We start from the raw sequence: 26,647 nt of genomic DNA on the forward strand, positions 1-26,647 counted from the left end.
AGCCGAGACAGATCCTCCAAAAGTTCCAAATTTTGTTCCAGATAATCTTGGATTTTTTTACCCAGAGCAGAAATCTCGGGGCTGTTGTTCGGTACGTATAGGAAATTGAGGAGTATAAGTAAGTCAACATTTGCTGGTACGGTTAACGACAGCGGATAAAGTTCTTTTTCAACAGTCAAAATTGACAGTAACTTCGTAATCAAGTCCTTGATGTCTTCTCTCTGAATTCGTCCTTGTATTCTCACCAAGATAGCGATTAGCAAGTCGACAGGTTTGCGATAAATGTGTTTGCTCATTCCCTCTACCATATTGGAAATGTTTACGTTCTTCGTATATTCAATCAGGAGGTCTCTCAGCTCGATCAGTTCGGGAATGATCACATCATCCTGAATCATCCAAAAAAGTTTTCTCAAATCTCCGTCATTGTTGAAAAGTACTTGCATATCCGCGGAGTATTCTTCCGGGTAGGTGGTTGAGGCTCTCCTCAAATGTAGTAACAAGTATCTGAGAGGCCGTTTAAGATCACTTGACGTATCGCCGTGGCGCAACAAGTACTTGGTGACCGAAAGTACGAGTTCGACTGGGCTGTCATATTGAACTTTGGATGCAACGTCGTTCCAATGTTGAATCGAATTCTGTTGCGCTGCGATCCAAATGTATTCGACGTATTCTTCGAGGGCAGGATCCAAATAACCCAGTGGCAGATTCATCAGAATCGCCCCAAATATCCTCTGCGACAATGTCACTTCGCGAGTCTTCAGTTTGTGAAAAATACTTACGAATATCGGACCGAGCGACTGTTTGACATCCACTGACATTTTGCCGAACGGATTCTGCTCTACAATGGCGTCCGTAGAAGCGCAGGTTTCAATAACGCTCGCTTCTATACCCGCCAAAAATATGGAAGGCTCCTTAATGCCAGCGGTAAGCTGATAGATGTCGACTCGATCACCGTCGATTTCATCCACCCAATATTTGCAAGCACAGTAAACATACGGCGATACATTATACGCCAAGGCCACCAATACCATTCTGAATTGAGCCTTTCTGTCGCTGCGCTGTAATTGCTTGAAAATTTTCAAAACGTCGAATACGTAAGCCTGCTTCAGTGCCAAGGTTTTCATAATCAGATCCAACGACGCGTGCTGGTTAACTGTTAGTAGATTCTTTTCGACTGCCAATATGTGACCAAATACTCTGTTCATGTTGATTCGGAATAAAACGCTGCCGTACAATTTTATCTCAAGGTTGGCCATGGAAGATGAAGGCTGGACCAGTTGGTTATAGATTCCAGGTGTTTGATAACCCGTGTTATCTAGATGGGTAATTGAGGTCTCAACGTAACTGTAAGCGTTCACATTGTTGGCCTGCTCATTGTTTATGTTTGTCGCATGCTTCACCTTGTAATTATCTGTTCGACGGGTGGAAAATGGCATTTGTCGCGAAACGTATTTTGTGCCATTGAGCACTTGTTGATTTCTTCTCTGATTAGGAAATGCCTGCCTTCTCATAGTCAAGTGTCTGGCATTTTCACTTCCTTCAATTCCGCGGAATGTCAGACTTGGCAACTTGTGGGATGATCTCAGAGGAACCTGAAATATCAACTCATAATTCGTATCTTTCTTTTCTTCATTATTTTCGTTCTTTTATACAGTCAGTGCCGCATACCAGGATCAGTGAAAAACTTATTGACAATTGACTCGAAACTGCATTGCAAGCTGACAGAAATTCGCAACTACTTATCATCACCGGAGGTAATTCAAACAGTAATTGCTACGTGCCGCAGAAACCGTAAAATTTCATCAGGTTACAGATAATCGACAAACGTAATCGATGGTAGCTTGAATAGTTCGTGGTCCAAACTCTACGCAGATTTGTAGGATTGCTATATAGTTTTCACACGTACTAGTCCGTCAAGTTTCATTGTCGAGAGACATACATTACTACCAAATAATCAAGAGCCATGGAAAGCATTGTTCATCCAGTAAATAGTTGAAATCCGGGGTAACCGAATCACGAAGCGAAACAAAAATTATTTCAAATCTCAATCTAAGGATCTGACACAAGTTCGAATTGCGGAACGACAAAACTTCGCAGCCACCGGATGTGCGCACATCTGTAAGTCACTTCGATTTCAACAACTCACTGTAACGACATAATTGATTCTCAAATTAATCGATGATACTCACGGTCGCGTTTACCGAATGGCCATTAGACGCAGTCGAAAATGATGCAAAAGAGCTGTTGATAAATATGAGAGAAATCGCCAGGACCGTGGCCAGTCCAGAATACGGTGTTCGGTAGGTGAACATGTCTGCCAGATGTTGATCAGATTCGCACAACAGTTCGTCTGTGGCCGCCTCGAGTGACCAAGTCAAGTCTGCGGAGGCAGATTCGCCAGCGCAGACTGAGGCGATAAGCGAGCATCTCTTGGATTTTATAGGAGTCGGTAATCACCGGAGCCTAGGCATTAAATGGCTCGGGATCACATGTTGAGAATTGAATAGCGACGTATACGAGCAGGACGGATGATAACTGCCTCGGCATAGCCGTGTTACTGCCAACCAATAATTAAGTTTTACTACTCGATAGTCCCGCCCAATGCACATGTGCCTAACAGTACCGTGTACGATTCAGGAATCGCACCTTTGAATAGGCGTCACACCGAGTTTAATGCTCTCCGAATTATCCGCATGGTCGCTTATTCGAAAGCAGCAGTCAAAAGGCTCCATTGACACGGAGTTTAAGATGCCTCGTCAGTGAACCGACGAAATTTTCTGATTAACAGAAATTTTAACTATCCACATAGTGTCGCTTAACCAATTTAGAATGAATTAACCTGTTTAGAATGATCGAAGTTTGCAATCATGATTTCAGTTATTGTCAATTCACGCAAATTGTTGACTGACAATTGTTCGATGATCTAGAGAAGTTTAATTGGAAAACACGTTCGATATTGAGTAGCAACAAATTTTTTATACTTTTTCTTATCACTTAAACTTCTTTTTGAAAGTAAGTGGCATAATTGGATAATCAATCATCGGATTGTAAATTGGGTGGAAAATTTTGCTCTGAATGCTTCCATGCCAGTTGTGGAACTAATTAAAATATTCACTAGGAAACGCTTAAGACAGTGAGGTTTCAGGAAAACACCAATTTTCAACATCATTTGGTATAATATCTATACAGGGTGAGCCGGTACCAAGTTCGAGAATAGGAAGAGATTAGCTGCAGCCGTAGATACTAACATTGATTAATTGAAGGTGATTTGCAGCTAGCATTGATGTATTGCGTGACTGTTAGTTACATGCAGAATGACCCATAATTGGCTTTCTGATCAAGTGAATTGAATTCCCATAAACCCGGGTTCCGTGATTTATCCATCCGTGTTGAGAGCAATTTGATCCCAACAAATCACGTCGCACTTGTTATGCTACAGCTGACATTCAATTACAATTCAATTTCGATTATACTGATAAGCGTTTTACTATTTTACAATTGGCAAGGTATTTTTCATCGTTTCGGCGAGCACGAACTTGATGAAAATGCAACAAGCCCAGCTTTCTGATTCAATTATCCGATGGCGAATATACTAAGGTATTTATCTGCTCCTCTGCAACAGGCTAAAGGAAAAAACATTGACAGAATGGAGATTAGTTATAAGTCATTGAAGATAGCGTGCCACATGTCGCAAGCAATTAAGAAAACAATATCAATTAGAGAATAAATTACTCTTAAAGTGGTGGTGTTTGGTCAGCATTATTCTCCACGCTAATAAACGTTTGATGCCGTGAAATGACGATGCTCGTACGTTCAAGATCGAATTGTACATGAGGTAGAATAGTACATCTACGAGCATACTTGACACACTGAACTCAAACATCAAATTTTGTTCAGTTTTCAGGACCAAGGATGCCAATCTAGCCCGTATTTCATTTCATATCGAAGAATGATGTCCAATCTATTTTCTCGCTGTAAACGTTTCCAAATTAGAAAACCATCATGCTCACATCACTTCCTCCACCGTATTAATCTGCCCTCCAAATACTACCTAGACTTAAATCTTACTGAACAATGGAGAGACGGAAGATGCAATAATGGTATCGAGCAGTGAATTGACAGATGAATGCAGCACTCCCTAATTGATCGTCAAAGTTGAACATAACCGAGTAATTTTTTATCATCAGGATACGGAAGCATCGCGCCTCGGTCGACTTGGGGCAAGGCGGCAACGATGGGTTACGCCACTCTGGGAATCCCCTTGACCCTCGTCTATCTATCAAGCGCCGGGGGACTCTTGTCCAGGTGTGCCCGTGGCGTGTTCACCAGGGCACTTTGCTGCTGCCTCTGCTCCAACTGCGGCTACTGCTGCTACGACGAAAGGAGAATGCAGGTACGATCATTCCGATCTTTTCATCGATCCTCTCGCTACTTGATTTGTTCATCTCATCAGCTGTGCCATTTTTAAGTACGTATCATCAGACCCCTGCTATTAACACAAGGCGTTTGTTCGTCGATCAGGAGAAAGAGAGACGCATGAGAAAGAAGCGCCAACAAGAGGAGCTCGCCCAGCAGCAGCAACAACTCCAACTTCAGGAACCGTTTTACGTGAGGGCGAATGCGTCTGCCTTTTCCAGTGCCGTCGAGGTCAAGACCAGCCCGAAGGACGAAATTTCCAGCCTGGGCTCAGGAGACAGGCCGAATGTCACCATCCTGGCCCCTATCAGTATCTGCCTGGGAGCAATGCTGTGTTACATCATTGCTGGAGGCTTAGCTCTGCATAAACTGGAAGGATGGACTTTCATAGGTAATAATGAGTTACCGAATGACATAAAGTTGAGGTGGTTAGATACAGAAACGAGGTCTAAGTGACCATTTGAGACGGAAAGTATTGAGTATCACTTGGGAGCCGTGCATCTTCGCAACCACATGACGGAACAACGCGAAATTAGGTTTGTAAGGGGTTTTTGGGTCGCTGAACGATGAACCGATATCAAGTTTTAGGCGTTCAATTTTGATGAAAAACTAGATCTGAAGTTACTGAATACGAATCTATTGCAAAAATTAAGCTGTTCAAACTAGCTGATTGAACACGCAGGTGGCCTGTAATATATTTCCCTATCCTCCATGGAGTTTATAAAATCAAACGAATTTCTTTTTGTTAATATTATCATATCGTAATTTTGATCTAGTATTCGTGTTTAACAACTCTGGAACTCGCCAACTGGCTAAGAAGCTAGATTTTGTTTGTATCAAAAAAATCTCAGTCCCGAAGCATTCGTTGTCATAAAGGTGGTAACTTTTCCGTGAACTAATTTTACAGTTACATTGCAGATCACTTAATTTTCTTCCATTTAGAGAAGATTTACCTGGAATAAGATCAAGTTCCATTTGTATAATTTGATTTTCCTTTTGTTCCATATGCCGGATGAAAAATGTCTAAGATTTTCACCCTGTATTGCAGAAAAGCTTTCTCGAGTCATTTGTAAGGCACGAGGATTGACTTTCGGATTAAGAAGAAAAAAGTGCTCGTTTCGGAGTCCCATATGTTCTCTGTCAAATCCTACAAAGCGGATTGATAAATACCTATGAAAAATTTCGTGAAGTTAGGGGACGTACATGGCACACACTGTGCGTAGGTGTAGTGATTCATTTCCACGCTCACTCAGAGACGAAGAAGGTGGCAGAATTCACGATGTTTGATAAATTAGATTTCACAGCGTCAAACTCTTCTACTTGAGCTGTATACCGATAGTATAAACTTAGACGGAACTTTCGAATCTTATTTGTCACAGTGTTCTTACAGACGACTTTCAAGAAGACTAAGCTTTCCATAACAGCTGAAGCTTGTATATAACACCATCTGATGTCAACCTAAGACTACCTGGTGTCAGTTGTACGTTATCTGACAGTTTAATACTGTCGGATATCAATCTCAGAGTATTTGATGTCAATCTGATATTATTCAATGCAATTCTAATAATTTCTGATGTTATTGTAAGACAATCTGAAGTCAGTCTTACAACATCTGATGCTAAATTTCCGAATTGTCCTAAAAAATTAGTCTACAAGAGTGCATACCGGCCAATGTTGAGACCATATTTTGTACAGTCTACTTACCAGAAGGGGATTGAGTCAAAATTAAAAGAATCGATACCACAGTAATGGTAAACAATTTTTCGTACGGTTGTTTAAGTTCACGATGACCAATAGTAACGACAGTGTATACCAATAAGAACCTTGACGAATATAGTAAGCAAGTAATTGACGCATGAATCTTTCCTTGTTTCCAGACGCTTGTTACTTCTGCTTCATGACCCTGAGCACAATCGGCTTCGGAGACATGGTACCAGGTTCCTACCCACGCTACAACCCAGCCGATTCCCGAAACGTGACAGTTTGGTTTTGCTCGTGTTACATAATGTCGGGAATGGCGCTGACGGCGATGTGCTTCAACATCCTCCACGACGAGATCGTGCATCGGCTGAATCATCACATCGAGAAACAGGAACCTGTCAAAGCGTCTCAGAGCGTGGACGAACTGGCAACCGACCCGTTTTCCCTCACCTCGTGACAATTTCCGGCCAGTACAATCTGTCACAGAAACGTCACCGAGGAGACTCTCTGCGGCGACACACCGACGAGCATATTCGCCCATGAGAACGAGATGAACATTTTGAAGGACTCTTACAACCAGGTCGACGTCACAAGGGACTGTCAGCCGGGGCTGAAGAAGGAGGAACAATTAATTCCTATTTCGGCTGTTTACACCCTTCCGGAAGTCGACGAAGAGGCCGAAGAAAACACGGAAATGTAAAGGGTGACGCAGGGCGGATATTTTAACCCCCCAGCAAGGTTACGGGGCTTGGATTTCGACTGTCTATACTATTTCAAACTCATACCTATGACATGCATTACAATTGTAATACCTACATCTGTACAATCCGTCAGATTTAAAAATCACTCCAACGTTTCTCACAGTTATTTATTACTGTCGTCATTATTATTACTATACTATTGTTATGAAATCTCTTCGCATCGATATGCTGCGTTTGCTTCAGTTCGTCTCATTTTACCGGATCGTTGTTGGAGCTGATCATACGGAACGAAAGCTAATTAAGCACTTGGCATTTCGTGACGACGTGATTTTTCATTTGCAAAGTAATCTTACATATAAATTGCAATCGCTGTAATTTGTGCCAGCAGTTGTGTCACGTAAAACAAGTTAATCCTAGTCTGATAATAATTTATCTCAATAAAGCCCATCACGAATCAATTATACAGCGAAACTGTTTAGTTTTTAATTATAAAAAGCTGTGATACAAGCAATTAACAGTTAAATCTTTTCGTTGTTCGTTTCGTTAAGCAAATAAGGAAACATTGGACGAAATGCTACGTCTGATAACAGTTTCGAACCCTTGATGCAGATTGTGAAAAATAAAAACCGTCCAGTTATCTTCAATATGTAAAGTGATGTAAAGTGAAAATCTGCTGGCACGCGATTGATAACTTACTCGTAATTTTCTATCGGCTTTTAATATATCTTTTCTTACTCCTTCAAATAATTGTCTGTTTTTCAGTGAAACCAAATAACGTGCAGACATTCTTGCCTGTAAAATAGTACTCAAACGATAGAGGTTAATGTAAATCTTGTGCTCAAGAACAGTATGAATAATGAGGTTATAGGAATAAGATATGATTATATGGATAAGAAGAAGAATGTTGCGTTTAGAAGGACTATCCACATTGTCTAATATTCGTATTTTAAATGACGGAATATACACATAATACATTAATAAACTGTAGGATAGGCAAATTTATATAATGAATTATACCATAAATATAGGAACAGCGAATAAATTTTGTTTCTTAACATATCATGTAAGGTATAAGACGCAGAGGAAGAAGTGAAAGTATTTTACACTCTCTTTTATTTTATCTTCACTTCGACTGCGATGAGTAAATGTGTGTGTATAAAAACTGCGGGAGAATAATGAGAAAAAGAAAATTCTCTCTTTCCCTGCGATTGGGAAAAAATTTACCCGCATAGATGGACAATTGATAATATGATAATTAATTGTCTGATCTACGAGTAAATCAACCGATCGATTAATGATTATTTGGAAAACAATGTGGGGCGGTCGGGAGTAAATTAATTTGTAAAATATTGTAAATAATACGATTAATATTCGATTACACGTTGCACGGACAAAGTGTTCGCGATATTATTATACACTGTAAAAATGAAAGAAAAACTCCGCAAGTGTTTTACCAAAGAGACAAAACTTGACCGCGGAAAAATAGAATAGCCTGAGCTGATTATTTTCACTACATAAAATATTCTGAACAGCTCTCACATAATTATATCTCGCCTTGGCTGTCGTAAATATCTGCATACTCAACTCGTTCGAAAATAGATAAATGTAATTGAAAATCTATCGGCGGCCGCCTGTCACAGGTCCGGAAATCCTACAGATTTTGCAGCTATCGCTGCGATTAGCCACACATCGTTCGTTGAGATCTATATAGCTGCAATCTCTAATCTTCGGTTAGTAACGGTCGTTAAAAAAACCGTAAGCGAATTATTTCAATTCAACAATAATAAATTAGTTCCTTCTGTTTCGTGTCACCGGATGCAAATGCATTTATGAATATACATACAGTGGTCTGAATTTCTATTGGCTTGACCTCGAAAAATTTATACCGACTTGAAGGTATCGTTGAGAGGCGAACGATGAACAATAAAATGCCGACAGTTCGTGATCAAAAACTTTCACGAATTTTTTCACGAGACAGTTGTGAGTTCGAAATGCGATTAATAGCACGCGAAAAATGTAATAAGACGAAATTGTAATATACTTTCATCTTTCTCTACTTGGGTGAGAAAAATGCGTGGTCAATTTTGTTTAATCTTTCCTGTTCAGGATTCTCTGGTCTCCTGGTTTCCCGTTCGCCGTGTTGCGAATCCCGGGGGAAATATAACGAAGTCGCTGACTCAAGACTTTTCGGTCAGTTGGAAAGTTTATTCGGCAATTTTACGTAAAAAATTCCAATAAAACTCTTGCATCGCTGGGGGACTTATTTTTCATGTTAGTCAAACTGAGGGCCCAGAAAAGCTCGACAGCTTCGCGTTGCCGTACAGCGACATTTTTCACCCACCAAAATTACACCCGCAGTCTACGAAAACGTTCTCCATGTCTTCTCCCGAATTTGCGTCGATTGTTTTCGGTCACTCTACAAGGAAATGGACAATAGGATTTTAAATTTTATTCTGCACAACTGTTTCATTGGAAAACGTGATCCCATTTACATCGAACAGCAATCTGTATAGTGTTACAATTTTTACGAGCACTGCCGAGCTGACAATCAAATCGATCACCTATCAGTACCACGTTAATTATTTCATGCCAATCGAAGTTTATTTCATTTGAGCAATCTAGAAGGAAATTTTTTCTCATCGTGAATTGTAACCATTTTTGATCGATCTTATTCAACATATTTTGAGACATCAGTGGTAGGAAAATAGTAATCTTATTTGTCTGATTTTTAACGCAATGCAAGAACGATAACGTAACTGTTCAAAAATTGATTGATTTATTATGTCTTACAGTGAATTGTAACCAGTGGAAAAATTTGTTTCAACTATAATACTGGTTATAAATGTCTGCATTCAGATTTCAGGTTACTTGAAACAATTGTTAGCTTATGAAAAAAACTATATGAATTTCTTTAAATTGTGTCTCTGACTCGTATGGACAGGAGTTTGGCAACTTTATACTTATATTATAAAGATCATTCTAAGATCTTGTATTTCCTCTTCAAATATGCAATCAAATTATAATTTATTTCAAACACTGCCTAATTGCATCTGTTACAATTCAGTACAGAATTTTCCATTTAAGATTGTGAACGTATTCTATCAAATGTAATAACGGAAAATTGTATCAATAATTCAGACAAACTTGATCACAATCGAATGATGACAATGATAATTTGTACGACAGTTTAATTTTTTATACCACTACGATAATCGTGGAATCTGTGTAATCCTAAAGTTTTTAAGAATCATTTTCTGTAATGAATCAAATTTAAAATTCAAGTCATAATATTATCTGGGAATATATAAAATACAATTGTTTCAAATAGAGTGGAAAATACTTGATTCTAAAAAGATTGATCACATGATTATCAATTTATTATTATTAGATTATCAAATTTCCCATTTCCATGAAAAGTACGTAGTTTCCTCGATATGTCTTCTTGAGTTCAGTTAATGTCTACGAAAATAGTCGATTCGATCGTAAGACATGAAGATTTATTTCTTATGTACAAAACTTTGACGTTCAAACTCGCGTTCAATCACAGTCTATATAATCACAGAGTGTGTATGGGTACACGATGCTATACAGGCTTATCAAAAAAACAGATTGAATTTTCAGTCACGTAATTACTTTCATGTTAAGGGAGGTAAAATAGGGTGGCTGTCTGTGACATATCGTTAAATCCTCAATGATTTTTGGTACCACAGTTAACGAGAGAATTCAAAGGATTTGGGGAATTCCGCTTATCCAATAATTGCACCGATCCCAAGAATTTGACATTCATTATTGCCAGAGTAATAAAATTGAGTGAACCAAAGGGATACAAAACCAGAAGTTATTCGGTTGAATCTTCGGTGATTTATTCACAGAATGAAATACTTCTTTTGATTGAATAATGCGAAGAGCTCGTGAATACATCGTCCAATTTACTTTCCTATCTAATTGCAAATGGGCACCGCAGCTTCACCCTGATCGATTGAAAGTCCTAATTGAATAATTATTTGATTGAATTTCGCGCGACATTTGAATATTTACTTCTCCATAAACGATGGACGTACCCAGGTATAACTCCTTGTTCTTAACTGGGGTAGAGAATTGAATGCAATACATCAGACAGCGGTGAAAGAAAAGATGTTGTCAATTTTTCCTTACTCCTTCTCCACGCATCGACGATTATTTAAATGAAAAACAGATAAACGTGCAGCCGACTATACAAGTTGCGGAGTGAAAGGGAGTCGAAATTTGGTGTGAGCTCATTTCTCCGGTAAAACAATATGTGCAGAGACTCGGAGAATCTAAAATTCACACCCCGTGTACTGCGAACTACGTGTATAATAATCGTATATATATATATACATATGGAAGAAAAAATAAACTAATAGTAAAATTGAAAAAATAAATAAACATAAATAAGAATAGGAATCAATCGATGTTAGACTCGAAAAAAAATAAATAAAACTTGTACACATATTATATTCGGATATATTTGTACATATTTACCACCCAGAAGCACTGTAATATACACCAAGGATAATCGAACGTCTGTGTAATCATTTGTCAAGCATAATTATACATGTATCTTATTAATACGAAATAAAATATTACAGAAATTGAAATTTGTGAATTTGGAAAATTCAAATGGTTCGTCAATTGCGCCTTTCCCATAGGCAAATTATATAGGCGCAGAGAAAAATCTTGCCAATTTACGTTTCTCGGTCAGAATTTATGCCGGGCCGATGATGGGAGACAAAAATTAATGTTTCGCCTCAAGAGAAGGACCCGTACGTACAACTCACGTTATATTCAAACAGGGCCGTAAACTTGCACGGGAACGCGGATTTCCTTTCAGTCGAGATCACGCGATTCTAATATTTCAAGGCAAGCCATGCAGAGAAAGCCTTATCGGGAACAAGTCGAGAAGCATAACCCGAATTCCGGATGTAACAAGATAATGCTCTTCCGAAGCGTTTGAAGGCATCGTTACGCGATGCTTTTGATCTCTCCAGGCATGCCCCATACGCTCGGTAATGACATCAAATATGCAATAATGCAATGGCTTTAGGCCTGGATATAAATCGAACCATACGGAATAACTCTCCGTTTTCTTCCTTGCTTTATGGCCGAATTCCATCTGAGTGACTTCTCACGCAGCTGCAGAAATTAAAAAATCATGCACGAAGTAGCCATGTGTAAGGAATGTGGGGGAATATTTTCAATACCACGTCGTGCAAGCCTCTATTTCACTTATCAATTCAACTGCTGACAAAATGTTTTCACTACAGAATCTGTATATATAATAACTTTGTTGAGCGACCAATAATTGTATGCAATATTGCTATAATTTACGAGTCGAGTTTGAACAATGACTTTTGTAGGTAGTAAAATCGGACAATCTTCGAATGTTTAACAGTGGTTGTACCTGATAGGAGGAACTGGAAATACATTAGCGTTAAATCTCATTAATAATAAAATTGTGACGGACACCAAAAATGAGATCGCGTATCACATGTTTCTTTCATTTTTGTTTTATTCTAATAACTGCTTGTTAATAATTCTGTTCAATCACGGTGTAAAATAATTCTTCGATGAACTTTTGAACAGAATATGTTTACGTTACTTGCGAGTTTAAAATTCAAAATCAGCGTACACCTGAAACGATAATATTCAAAATGACAGTTAAAAATTGAAAAAAATAAAAAAACGTGTGTAACTTAATATTACACGTGTTTTCGATCCTGATCGAAGTTATTGTTAATCTCTTCATTTAATTAGTACAATTACGAAATTATTGGATTGGATGGTAATTATTAAAATGAATTTCGATCAGTGCTGGAAACTTTAAAAGCAGTATACAATCGAAAAATGTTATATCCAAATTTCATTGTGGACTACGCGTTTCGCCACTTTCACAATTGATTCATGAGCATAATCCGTAAGACCATTTTGATTCTGGAATAAGTACGATCTCGAGATAGAAGCCGGATTACGTGTTGGTTGAAAAATTACATAACCGTCATACCCTGGCCGCCTGGGGTAAAATAGGAAAAGGGAATCGAGTCCCTTCGGGTGGGCAGCTTATCTGTGTCGAATTGGGGCTGCCCACCGTCCTCCGCACCCAACACACTCGCAGAGAAGTCGATCTGATCGAGCGATGTATCTTCGCTTTCTCCACATTTTCACCTGGTTACATCGACAATTTATGACTCGATTTCGATTCCATTTCGAGCCACCGCGGTTTGTTTACTTATTGGCATCTATAGCTTGCACATGTAGGATCTCGGGTTATTACATTTATATTGAATCACCGACTGGGGGACGATCCATCATTTACAAAGTGAGGAGAAATGTACATAATTCATATCCAGTTGTATATTCCCTGTATACGCAACGCGTCGTTCGTTTGGACAGTTTTTAATCTCCCAATATCCCCGCGAATGTTACAAGCAATCCGGAAGTGCGTTTGTTATCTGAGCTGTGTTGAATACTTTCAGCACTTACCGACCCGTCAAACCACGCTTCAATCAGACCCATTGTTCCACGCTAATGCACAAGCAGCGATATGTGCAACCGCTAATCCGAGTCGATACGCGAAACAATGCGAGGTACTCTAATCATTGAGACCTGAAATCTATTTCGATTGATTTTACAGACCTTCGGTCTTGATCTTTTCAACCAGATTATCAGTCTTTGATCGCTAATCCATCGTGTTACACGTGGATCCTACAGTTCACGAGACGGGAACCACGACCCCTGTATTGACGTGTGACAAGCATCGGTGATTAACTATAGAAAGCCTGTCATACACGGGCACCCGGCCAACAAGATTTGCAACGGTGTTGAGTATCTGTGGGTACCACTTCCAGGCAGTTCGTCAATAACTCTCCATTTCCGGACGAGGCCTGATAACTAGGATAACTTATCGAAACTAGGATCGAAAGGGTGTTATTATTAAGACTGATAAAGCGAGTACGAAGATTGTATCACCTGTACGAAATGCGCGTTTCAGATGCAATCGATCACCCGGAAGCATGTTGAACGGAAGTATTGTGTTCGTATAAAAGGGTGTTGAGTGTCCAAAAATTCAACGTATAGCATGGATTTCCTCACGAAGAGAATACGCCGTGATCATAGCTCGTAATGTTTCTGTAATAAAATTTCCAGCTTACAAGTTTGTACTTGGACGCTTTATTGTTTGTGCCAAGCTTAATCAGGAATCCAAGGGTTAATCGTCATCTTTGGAGCCGACGCAGTTAGTATCGAACTTTAAAATTCTTCAGAGTGATTTTGAAACGTGTTACGTGACAAATCCTTTCAAAATTTCCACTGGTACGGTATTCCCACACACCTGAAAGGGTGTCAAGATTTGGTCGATTCAACTGAATTGCACTATCTGCAAATAAGCAGCATCATTTAAACGATACGATTTCAATCAAAACCAACACGCAAGTATTTCTCGGTATCAATATAAGCATTCCGCGGAATTTGCACTATACCGACAAATAGTACGCGATAGTCAATTTTGCTTCGTAATTTCAGATGGTGGTAACAATCTGCAGTACCGAGGGTAGAGCTTTTCTCAGCAGATAGCAAGCCCGTTCGACCATGGAGACCTTCCAGTGGGTCGAAGTTCGCTTCTATCGACCACAAAGAATATAAAGACCCACATCCCTGGTTTATTTTTCGTAACAGTTTGGGCTGATTTGGGGGTATTATCAGTTTCGCGTATTATCAACCAAGCTACAGGCCACGCCGGTAAAAGTTCTTCATAACTAACAAATATTGCGTGCAAAACGTTGATAACATACCGTCGTCATTGTGAAATCGAAAAGTTGAGGAAATCTTGCGCAATAAATATGTACGCCGAAATTATGAAACGGAAAACCAAATGTCAATAAGATACATGAACGTGTATCGTTTATATTTACCTGAATAAATCAAATCTTTTACAGTCGATAGTAGCATTTCTAAGATGCTCGATTTATTTTTTCAAAGTTTTCTACAAAGTCAACTTGGAGCTGCAAATATTTTGGAATATCATTTTCATGTGAAAAAATCTCAGTTTAAAGTCGCAGCTAAAAATGCACTGGCTTTAAATAACTCCTTGGACTATTTTCCAATTATTTATATCAAGAACTGTTTCCTAACATTCAATCGCGTATATTTATGTTGTGCACGTATTCATTAAACATATCAAATAACATTATTTTTTTCGATGTAACTGAGATGCGGTTAAATTAACATTGTTGAATTTGGCTGAAACGAATTGCCCCATATGAATTTCTACAGTTGTGGAGAGAATACGGCATCTGTACGGTGATACGTGAAAATTTCAATCGGTGGTCACATCATGGTCATAGTAATATCCGATACTGCATTATCCATCTGGTTACACGTGATGGTAATACTATCACGGAAAGCTGCAATAGGCTAGCAGTCTTTATACGTCTTCAGTCGACCACAGAAATGTGGGTTTCATCTGGAGCGACGACCTTCGGTACGAGTATCCATCGTCGGTAATACCGTGCACTACGTAAGCACTTTTTTTTATCTTTGTACAGTAGGGTAGTTGATATTGCCTTCATTATTCTGCGATTCCAAAAGATTCAGTGGCTGTTAACGGGTACTAATAGAAAACAAATTTATTCATGTCCAGGTGTACAAAGCATCGAGTGAACAACGTGAGATACAGTACAATTATTGTACGGGCTATCCCACCAAATGTGGAAACAGTTCTTCATGCAAAAAAGTACAAAGATAGCATAGACAATAAGGATTCTCTGAACTTGTTTTTAGTATACTGAGAGGAGGGTCAGGAATGGAGTCTATAGCTTGAGGCTTTCAGAACCCATAAATAGTTGCGATGTCTGGTCTTGAATACTGGCAATTAATCGCATGTTCAACTACACTTGGAAAACCATTCCAAAGCAGACGCAAGATCGGTACAAGATTTGTTAAATATAAGGTTCGGTGTTATACAAGAGTAGACGTGGGTACACGGTATACGAATGCAGTGATTTTTCAAGCATTGTTGTACTGAAAAAATACCGAATTATGATTCAAAACCTTACAGAGAAGTTAACATATCCAATTCGAAAATTACACAGGTCAATGTGATTTTACGTGAATTTGATTGTCTAACGTGATGGATGAATTCACAGTATGGACACAGTACTATTTTTAGCCATTTTCGTAAGATTCTGTATCTACCAGTGTAACTTTTAATCCATTCAATTACGCACTTCAGAACCATTATCCTACTCTAGGCAAGCCTTGGACTGAATTTTGGAATACTCGGTACATTTTTTTGTCTGAAAACTTGTCTTACACGTAGAACAAGAAGTGAGAAAAGCTGGTAGGTCTTCTGTCAGGGTAAGTGAGTAAGATATAGTGCAGCAGAGAAGAAGTGTTACTGACTGATTCAACTGTAAAAAAGGAATACTCATTCATTACGTCTGATCTTCAATGGTATAAATCATTGTTCGCAGTTGCTCTTGGATCTGTAATCGTACCTACGCATTGGCACTGTATCAGACAGCGGCGGTAGTCATTCCAAGTCAGCAGTCGAAAATTTTGAATTTGAAACTGCGACGCCCTCTGTCTGAAAATTTCATACTTCACAATTACCCAAATTTTACAGTCAGTATGGAGCCAGCTACAGAGTCGGTCGGTCGACGATTCGAGAAGTAAGATGCGTAGTCGATATTGCTCACGTACAGTGAACGTCGTGTTAGTTGACCGCATGACAGCATCCATAATTGCCAGAAATTGCAATCACCCGAGTGAAACAATCCGTATCAGAAACAATTGCTTAGTGCATCGAGTGCAACCCGGGGTTGAGATGAGCAGTGTACCATATTTCCATTGCTAGCGTTCAATTAGATACTGCACACTTTACATGGGTCAGTAGTGCAACACGTTGTCAGTGTTTACAATGAATAGCTTGGGTCAGCAGTGCCATGCAATTTCAATATTCGAATAATTCTGTAATTGATTGAGGTCAATGAAATCGGTTTGAGTCACTAACTGCAATGACCTTGTTGTATCAGAGCATATATCAGTAATCTGTGTCAGAATCGCAACAGCGGCAACCCATTCATTGGATCAGTACTCTTTTACGTGACAACAAATTCGTCACTATGCTGGAATTGAACTAATGACGTACCAAAATCATGTGCTGAGATGTAAAGTTTCGTCCTTCGTATTTTCAATACGTATTACAGTCGGAGTAACTGTCCTGGAAATGATGTAGGGAATCGTTTAAATTTGTATATTTTCTCAAAGCTGCAAGTGATTGGATGTATAAAGACAGAGTAAAGTACCTGCAATTCAGAATGTGACAAAAAGGTGTATTTATTTAAAAAAAATGAAATTCTGGTGACACGTAATCATCGTCAAGGATTTATCCCGCAGAGAAAGTATTATTTTTATGAAGAGAAGAACACGGACAGGTCTGCGTAAACCGCAGAAAATTTCGACGCAACATTGCCGGAGGTATTTTTCTTCTTTTTTTTTCTATCCTCCAAACCTCCTCTCTCTCGCTCTCGCTCTCTCTAGAGTCTCTCGGTCTTTTTTTTAAGTTAATTTTCGTTTGTTCCCGTAACACATCCATTCCCCTGCTTAATTCAGGGGTTCCGGTGTTGTTATTTTTTGCTCCTTTTTTCGCTTTTTAATTTCTCCCAAACCTCCCGGCCGCAGCACGTGCAAACACACGCGTGAAATTCACCCCCACACACAGCAAAGCCACACCATGTATAGGTAAACGTATTACTTTTATCCTCTCGCTGGCTTACCGCCCAGAAAAGCTACACAGAAGCACCCTCTTCTCGCCATGGCGCGACTCCTCGAGTCTGGTTCTAGGTTTAATTTGGCAACTGTTTATTTGCACACAGTACAGCTAAGGCCTCGGAGTTTCGCCTGGGAGCAGCCAGTCGTCACAACTGGCTCAGGCCAAGTCAGGAGTCTCTCCCCCTCGTCTTTTCTACCCTCGAGTGTTCAAGTGTGTACATGTATACATACGCGTAATATGTATATACAGGGTGTATCAGTATTCGGGGACCGCCGGGCGCTCACGAAGTCCTTGCAAAACAAAAATCATCAAGAGTAATTTTATTCTTACTTTTTTGCAAAGAATCCCCGAGTGCCCGGCGGTCCCTGAATACTGATACACCCTGTATATATTTATATATATATATATATATATGTATATATATATATATTAGGGTGGTTATTATTTTGGTCATGTGGAAATTCCTGAAAAATTAATTAATATATATAGAAACAAATCTAGCTGAATCTCTGAATTTTTTCGATAACTTTGACACCGCCCGCCGAGCAGTCGTATTTTTACACGGAAAAATGCATGCAATTAAAATTTAAAAAAAAAAAAAACTGTTTATCACTGTAAAACTGTGTATCATAAAAAAATTTGCTCCGGTTATTCTGTAGAAAATTTAATACTCTACGAAAAAGATCTGTTTTAAAATTTATAACGTGAATGTAATATTTATCACGTTATCAGCGAGGAACGGTCTTCATTTTTTCGCTAATAACGTGATAAATATTAGATTTGCGAAAATTTTACAAGAGGTATATTTTCGTAGAACATTAGATGTCCTACAGAATAGCCAGAGGACAATTTCTCATAATATATGTATATGTATATGTGTATATACCTCTCATCGTATATGAATATATGTACGTGTATACACATGCATGTATATGTTTACCAAGAAAGGGAGACGGCAAGGGGGATAGTTGGTGGCGAGGTGAAGTCGCCCCTTCAGCCCGACGACAAACACCGAGAAAGACAAATAAAATGAACCCTTTGTCATCTCGAGCTGCGTGCGAGGTTTGAGCTCGGTTCAACCAGGTTCAGCCACGGCTACGAGCAATTTCCGAACAGACTGCGCCTCGGGCAGTAAAACAGCCAGTGGCGTTCGGGAAATTTTGGTGTTTACCCCGTTGGATGCGAGACGTGGGCGGATGAGATCGCGCTCGCGCTAGGTGGAGACAGCTACGGGGAATTGGGCGATATTGTCTTTTTTACGCGGACCCTTCATAATTTCACTTTCTTTCATTAGACCTTTCCTTCTTTTATCACTCCTGATTGCTGTGTTAAGAATACACCTTTTTTATTTCCTCCTCGCTCAGATTTCCCTTCATCCAATCACTGGAAGTCGAATCCGTGAATTATGTGTTTGAAGAAATAGAATTTTCAGAGCCTAATTCAATTTTCTTCCTTACAACAAACTCGATTAGAATGAAAACATGGGGTTTTTTTTTTTTTTTTATCAAAGCTCGGTGATTTCTGAATGTTAAGGATTTTTAAGACCTACAGTCAGGTCGACAAAGTGTTCGAAGGAATTTTTACGAATTATCACGAAAGCTTTACCAGCTTTTCGAAAAATCTACGTTGCTTGTCCGGTTCTTGTTAACAGCTTATTTTATTTCTGATGTAGTTCTCCAGATAGATCTCGTACTAATTAGATTTTGGGCCCCTATAATATATTCGTAGATTTTGAAGCTCATGATCTGTCAAATATAACGATTGTAAATATCAGATCTTATATACCAAGTGATGAGCTCGAAAAAAGATCTGCATCAAAAGATTTGCAGTATATTTATGTTCAGATCAAATAAGCAAACGTTCATCAAAATCGAATGACCTATATGGATTTATCGGTGAAAAATAGTAAAATAATATGATTTTCCTGACGTTATTGATACTAGTATCTGGTTAGTTTATTCCACTACAGTGTTCAATTTGATGAGATTTAAATGCACACTTTAAACCTGTGTTTGGTTACGCTTTCGTTTTCTTCAATTTTCAAATCAACTGTACGTCCCATTCATCCTGAAACAATAGTTCGTAGTTCACAGTTCACTTTTTACAATACACAGCAAGTCGACATTCAATTTGACATTCAATTTCTAATTGACATTAGATTCGGTTAGATAAATCCACTCACGTCAATTTCCACTTTATCTTTGAAATCCCTTTCGAATTTCGTAACATAAACACTGTATACCACTGACATGTTCAGCTCCAAGTCAGGAATCATTCAATCGTGTATTTGAACTAACATTCCAGAGCGACCACGCAATGGTAAGAAATCGGGGTAGAAAAGTACAAATCTAGAATCAGGTCCAGAAAAGAAAGTGTGTGAAAACAACACTACGCTTTTTGTGTAGCTGGTGTCCCATATGGTTCATGGTTCCAACCACCCGTTTCTGCCGCAACCACTCACGAAGTGTAAACATATGGTACACAAATTGTGAAGAAAACGCGGCAGAGGGGGCCGGCGAAAAAGGAACGGACAGATAAACGAAGGTAAGAACGGACCAACGGCAGAAGAAGAAGGGCAAAGCAGGTTGCGCCCAAGAGGGAGACGGCGCCGTTATTAGGCTTACGTCGGCGCTGGCAAAATTGAAAAATAAATTGTTGAGGGACCAAGAGGCCCAGAGCATGGAGTTGCACGCCCGTTGTACGCAATATTTACAAAAGCTAATAGAATACCTTATACACTACGCCTTGTATAACTGTAACAGCGCCCCTGTCATAATATATTGCATACTCTGCTCATGTCACTTCGAAAAGAATAGTAAATTGTGTAACAAAGAGGCAAACTCGATCTTTTCGGACTGTGCGTAAGTTTGCAACGTGAGTCGTGAGGAAACGGGTACTTTGTGCACGGAAAATACGCATGGAAAAACGCGTAAAACAGGCTCGCGTTACATGAAAGTGACTTCAATAGCCAGCGTGCCCTGCTGGCAGAGCTTTCTATGTTTCCAGAGGGTCACCGCCAGTTACGTGCGAAATACAATTTCTATCTCGGCGCCTAGGACACCTTCAAAGAGCCCCGAGTAGGCGTCGCGATTAAAATGGAAACAATCTGTGATATCCGCTAGCTTTTCGCCGCCGTTATCACCTCGCAGGACGGTTGAAAGCCGAGGGTCACTACAAAGTGCCTTTGCCCCGAAGTTATTCGCAAAGTGACTAGATCGCTGTGTATCGCCATTCGCTACGAAACCCTGGAAACGAAATGCGATTCGGGTCAACGGTTATCGCCTCACGCAGACGTGTTTGAGTCCAGCTCGCAGTATATTGCAATAAATTCGAATTAATATTCGTCGACTTGCGTTCTTATCACGGCCCGTTGTCAGAATTCTGCTCCGTGATCAGAACACGGGTTCGTGACGTTGCATTTTAGGTGTACTTCAGTTTGTGGGTTGTTGAGTTCTTCGCAATTTGATACGTGAACGTAGTTAATTCAATTTTTGTTATTTGTTCACGGTTAATCGCACAGAAAAATGCTTTCTTTATCGAACAATCATTTCGCGATTGTCTTCTCAATTATTTATTGGCCGTCGAACTGATCTTCACCGGAAATAGTCATTGATCGTAGAAATCCGTTAGCAATTTAGCGCTTTAGAATATCTCTGCGCACGACAGATAATTTATGTCAGTTGAATTTTGTTTGCTTGATGAAAAAAATTTATTTTCGTATTTAATGACGAATTTGCTGGATAAAAATTCGGTTCAGATCAATATATTTCTTTTTCATAGTCACAAAAGTATCTTGCCCAAACTCCGACAAACATCAACACTCGTTCAAACATCTAAACTTCTAGAAGAATTAGATCTTGTGAGGATGTCGTATTTCAATCACACTGAATAAAATAGTTCGGGATTTACAATAATACCATTATTGTGACAACAATTCTTTTATTGTCATAATATAGCCGATTATAGTAGATAATCTAGTATGTTTCCTAGAAAATTATAAGACTTATAGTATGCATCACGTATTAATCATAAATGAATCATATATATCAATGTCGTACGTGAACCGCATATACATTTATACTTTTTGGTCTCTGCATCAATATTACATCTAATCCATTTTTATTCGTGATCTATGTATACATTCTTCTCTCGGGTACCTATACTTTAATTGAATCACTGTTTTCGGACGAATTTTGAAAGATATTTATTCTCATTATGAATTTCTTGTATCGCCGACAAGTCGGTAAGTACACTCAGACCAAGTACTGGCTCGGGCTTACCATTGCGAAGACTGTGTTACTCAGAAGATGAATGCAGCCAGCATCATGTCGAAATCGGAAATTCTCTGATGTTCTGCAACGAGTTCTCAACTGTACCGTTGGAACATCTCACGGAGCAATTTTCGATTATCACATCAGAGCCCATAAGAGCAACGGTCTTTATATTCTTCATCCAATGGTAGGGCTGACCCCTTTGCATTTTTGGAAAAAATTTTCGCGATTTTGAATAATACTGAAATGGATTCATTCATGCACTATTCCGACGTAATTTTGCGAGAGAGATCGATCGGGCGCAGTCCTAACACGCTGCGATCGACGCATCAAAAGTAACAGCCAAAAAACAAAACCTGTGATTATATGAATCCTTACGTAATGTTTTTGATGTGTTCTCATACTGAAAATATTTATCGCTATTCCAGGTACAACCCGAGGTGGTTATCGGTGGTTGTTCGAGGTGGTTGGCGATTGTTGGAGGTGGTCGGAGGTGGACGAGGAGGAGGACGAACGGAACTGAGTCTCAAAGCCCTGTTGACATGAAAGCAGCTATTCGATAGAAATTAGAGTTTATAGTTTACACAGCCCATTGCATGATATTTCATTATAAATACATATGTTTCAATGTATTTAGGAATAATTTATCAAATATACAGAGGTCATGTGCAAATAATAAATGGATTGATTCGACCGCAGTTTGATGTATTCATTAGAGCTTTGACAATAAATTTAAGCTTTGTTACTTCTTTTATTTTATTATGGATAATCAAAAACATTTCCGACTATTCGTGCTGTAGAAGCATGGGGATTCAACCAAATGTAGCAAAAGATTAGAAACAGTGTATGTAGAGTACGGGTATTTTTCTAATAATGCAAATAGAATAGAATACCACGCCTTGCGAATTAGCTTTCCAGACAGGGATGAATGATGAATTTTAAGGACTGCATTATCGTTGTTGAATGCTCTATGGCTCATGGGAAAAGAAAATCTGTAACGATAAAATTGATGCACCGGATCATCGTCGACTTTAACTTTCGAAATGTCCTACCATTTTCGAACACCTCCTACCTCCCCCTGCCGCCTCCGACCATCAATGGCCACATTCGACCACCCCCTATCACCTTCTGCCAGCGCCGACCACCTCCTGCCATTTCCAACCATCCTATTTACCTATATTACTAGATTGGCTATGATATGAAAAGAGAAGAATTATTCATTTCGAAATGGGATTCTATTCGACGCGCGCTCGATGTATTCCATAACATCAGTATTCATAATTATTCCAACAACTTTTCATTTGCTCTCTCGATCTTGAATTTTCATAGGCATAGAATCGAAACGCTTTTTAGCTGGTCGCAAGTGAAGCATCTGCGTTGGGTGGAGGAGCGGAATTGTTTTTCGAAAAGTATTCGGATGGAAAAAAATTCAGAGTAACTGCAACACATAACGGATGCGCTAATTCTGAACGAGATGAAATGGATGCTTCGTATATGAGACGGTATTTAACACTGCGTAGTGATTTAAAGACCTAGAAAGGTGATAGGGAGAGAAAGAACGACGCTTCTCAACACTTCGAGTGTATTTTAACACACATTTGAAAGATACGAGCGAAATTTTTCATCATCCAACTGTCGCAGAACGGCAGCTTTATTAGCCGACCCGTTCACTGAAGAATACATCTTCAGTCAACGGCTGACCATCGAAGGGCCTGGCCGCTTGAGTCTGGAATCGGCAGGAGAGATGAAGTGTGTATTTCTTGTATGAAGTGTGAAAGCTAAAATCATTATACATCATATCATATCATCATACATCATACATCATACATCATACATCATACATCATACATCATACATCATACATCATACATCATCATACATAGTATCAAAGTTCGAAACCATAGTTTGGATGTCGGACGTTCAGAAAGTGACGTCACCAATTCAAAATCAGCTAGCCGAATTCCTCAGTCGGGAAACAACCGCGCAGTAGAGCGGACGTATGAGAGTCGCGCTCCGCAAATTTCGAGTACCGGGTTCTCAACCTCCCGGATCCCGCGCTTCGGGTCCGCTACGCGGTGAAACTCGACTTCCAGGATAAGCGCTCCGTGGTTCCTGGTTGATGTTTACAATAAATTATTTCAATTCGTTTTTCGCGCAACCCAAAATTCGGTAGCTGTCAGTCCGCTAATAAAATTTCTCGACTTCCAGGATAAGCGCTCCGTGGTTCCTGGTTGATGTTTACAATAAATTATTTCAATTCGTTTTTCGCGCAACCCAAAATTCGGTAGCTGTCAGTCCGCTAATAAAATTTCTCGACTTCCAGGATAAGCGCTCCGTGGTTCCTGGTTCATGTTTACAATAAATTATTTCAATTCGTTTTTCGCGCAACCCAAAATTCGGTAGCTGTCAGTCCGCTAATAAAATTTCTCGACTTCCAGGATAAGCGCTCCGTGGTTCCTGGTTCATGTTTACAATAAATTATTTCAATTCGTTTTTCGCGCAACCCAAAATTCGGTAGCTGTCAGTCCGCTAATAAAATTTCTCGACTTCCAGGATAAGCGCTCCGTGGTTCCTGGTTGATGTTTACAATAAATTATTTCAATTCGTTTTTCGCGCAACCCAAAATTCGGTAGCTGTCAGTCCGCTAATAAAATTTCTCGACTTCCAGGATAAGCGCTCCGTGGTTCCTGGTTCATGTTTACAATAAATTATTTCAATTCGTTTTTCGCGCAACCCAAAATTCGGTAGCTGTCAGTCCGCTAATAAAATTTCTCGACTTCCAGGATAAGCGCTCCGTGGTTCCTGGTTCATGTTTACAATAAATTATTTCAATTCGTTTTTCGCGCAACCCAAAATTCGGTAGCTGTCAGTCCGCTAATAAAATTTCTCGACTTCCAGGATAAGCGCTCCGTGGTTCCTGGTTGATGTTTACAATAAATTATTTCAATTCGTTTTTCGCGCAACCCAAAATTCGGTAGCTGTCAGTCCGCTAATAAAATTTCTCGACTTCCAGGATAAGCGCTCCGTGGTTCCTGGTTCATGTTTACAATAAATTATTTCAATTCGTTTTTCGCGCAACCCAAAATTCGGTAGCTGTCAGTCCGCTAATAAAATTTCTCGACTTCCAGGATAAGCGCTCCGTGGTTCCTGGTTCATGTTTACAATAAATTATTTCAATTCGTTTTTCGCGCAACCCAAAATTCGGTAGCTGTCAGTCCGCTAATAAAATTTCTCGACTTCCAGGATAAGCGCTCCGTGGTTCCTGGTTCATGTTTACAATAAATTATTTCAATTCGTCTTTCGCGCAAGCCCAAATTCAGTAGCTGTCAGTACGGTAATAAAATTTCTATAACTTTACAATCTTCTTATAATCTTTTTGGTAAAATATGTCGATAAAAAAATTATGTTAAACCTTACACATTATTTTTGATTTGTTCTCATGCTGAAAATATTTATTAGTATTCGAGGTATAACTCGTGGTGGTTGGCGGTGGTCGTTGGGGGTGGTTAGGGGTGGTTGCGGGTAATCGAGGTGATTCAGGAAGGCGGACGAGGATTTGTGCTCGGTGAGTAAAACACTTTTATAATATTTGATGGCAATTATAATTATATTTTATTTAAAATATTTCAAACTAGTCATGTTTACATTGAATTATTTCAATTCATTTTTCGCGCAAGCACATATTCAGCAGCTATGAATAAGCTTATACAATTTATTATATTATTAATTGATTAATTAATCAATTACTCAATTATATTAATCCTTACACAATGTTTTCGATGTGTTCTTATACTGAAAATATTTATTACTATTCAAGGTATAACCTGAGGTGGTTGGAGGTGGTCGGAGGTGGACGAGGAGGAGGACGAGGAGGCCGAGGATTTGTGCTGGGTGAGTAAAACACTTTCATAATATTTGATGGCAATTGTAATTATATTTCATCCGAAATATTACAAACGTGTCACGTTTACAATAAATTATTTCAATTCATTTTTCCTGCAAGCACATATTCAGTAGCTATGAATAATCTTATACAATTTATTACATTATTAATTAATTAATTAATTTTCTTATAATATTTGATGGCAATTGTAATTATATTTCATCTGAAATATTACAAACTTGTCACGTTTACAATAAATTATTTCAATTCATTTTTCGTGCGAGCACATATTCAGTAGCTATAAATAATCTTATACAATTTATTATATTATTAAATAATTAATTAATATTCTTGTAATATTTGATGGCAATTGTAATTATATTTCATCTGAAATATTACAAACTTGTCACGTTTACAATAAATTATTTCAATTCATTTTTCGTGCAAGCACATATTCAGTAGCTATGAATAATCTTGTACAATTCATTATATTATTAATTAATTGATTAATTACATTAATCCTTACACAATATTTTTGATGTTTTCCTATACTAAAAATATTCATTACTATTTCAGGTATTACCCGAGGTGGTCGGAGGTGGACGAGGAGGAAGACCAGGTGGACGAGGAGGAGGACGAGGTGGACGAGGAGGAGGCGGGGTGGGTCGTGGGAGAGGACCTCTCCTCTCCTCAGAGGAGGGGAGGGGGAGGGGCAGGGAAGGGGGAGAGGTAGGCGGGGAGGGGGAAGGGAAGGGAAGGGAAGGGAAGGGGTGGGGAGGGTGGCGGGGAGAGGGGGAGGGGGAGGGGTGGTGGGAGGGAGGGAGGAAGGGAGGGAGGGAGGGAGGGAGGGAGGGCGGGGCGGGAGGGAGGGAGGGAGGGCGGGTGC

At 39.2% G+C, this 26,647-nt stretch overlaps 1 protein-coding gene across 4 annotated transcripts in view; it reads left to right on the forward strand.

Annotated features, from left to right (window-relative positions):
* LOC107225916 (TWiK family of potassium channels protein 18-like) overlaps positions 1-11,417 on the forward strand; it is a 261,304-nt gene extending 249,887 nt beyond the window's left edge. For all 4 annotated transcript variants that reach the window (XM_046733944.1, XM_046733943.1, XM_046733945.1 and 1 more), the window contains 3 exons: positions 4,188-4,393; positions 4,522-4,807; positions 6,294-11,417. In XM_046733944.1, coding sequence (XP_046589900.1) covers positions 4,188-4,393; positions 4,522-4,807; positions 6,294-6,574 — 773 coding nt within the window. In that variant the 3' untranslated portion in view covers positions 6,575-11,417. The remainder of the gene's footprint in view (positions 1-4,187; positions 4,394-4,521; positions 4,808-6,293) is intronic.
* The last annotated feature ends 15,230 nt before the right edge of the window (positions 11,418-26,647 follow it).

Source organism: Neodiprion lecontei, chromosome 3 (assembly GCF_021901455.1).
Source record: "Neodiprion lecontei isolate iyNeoLeco1 chromosome 3, iyNeoLeco1.1, whole genome shotgun sequence".
Lineage (NCBI taxonomy): Eukaryota > Metazoa > Arthropoda > Insecta > Hymenoptera > Diprionidae > Neodiprion > Neodiprion lecontei.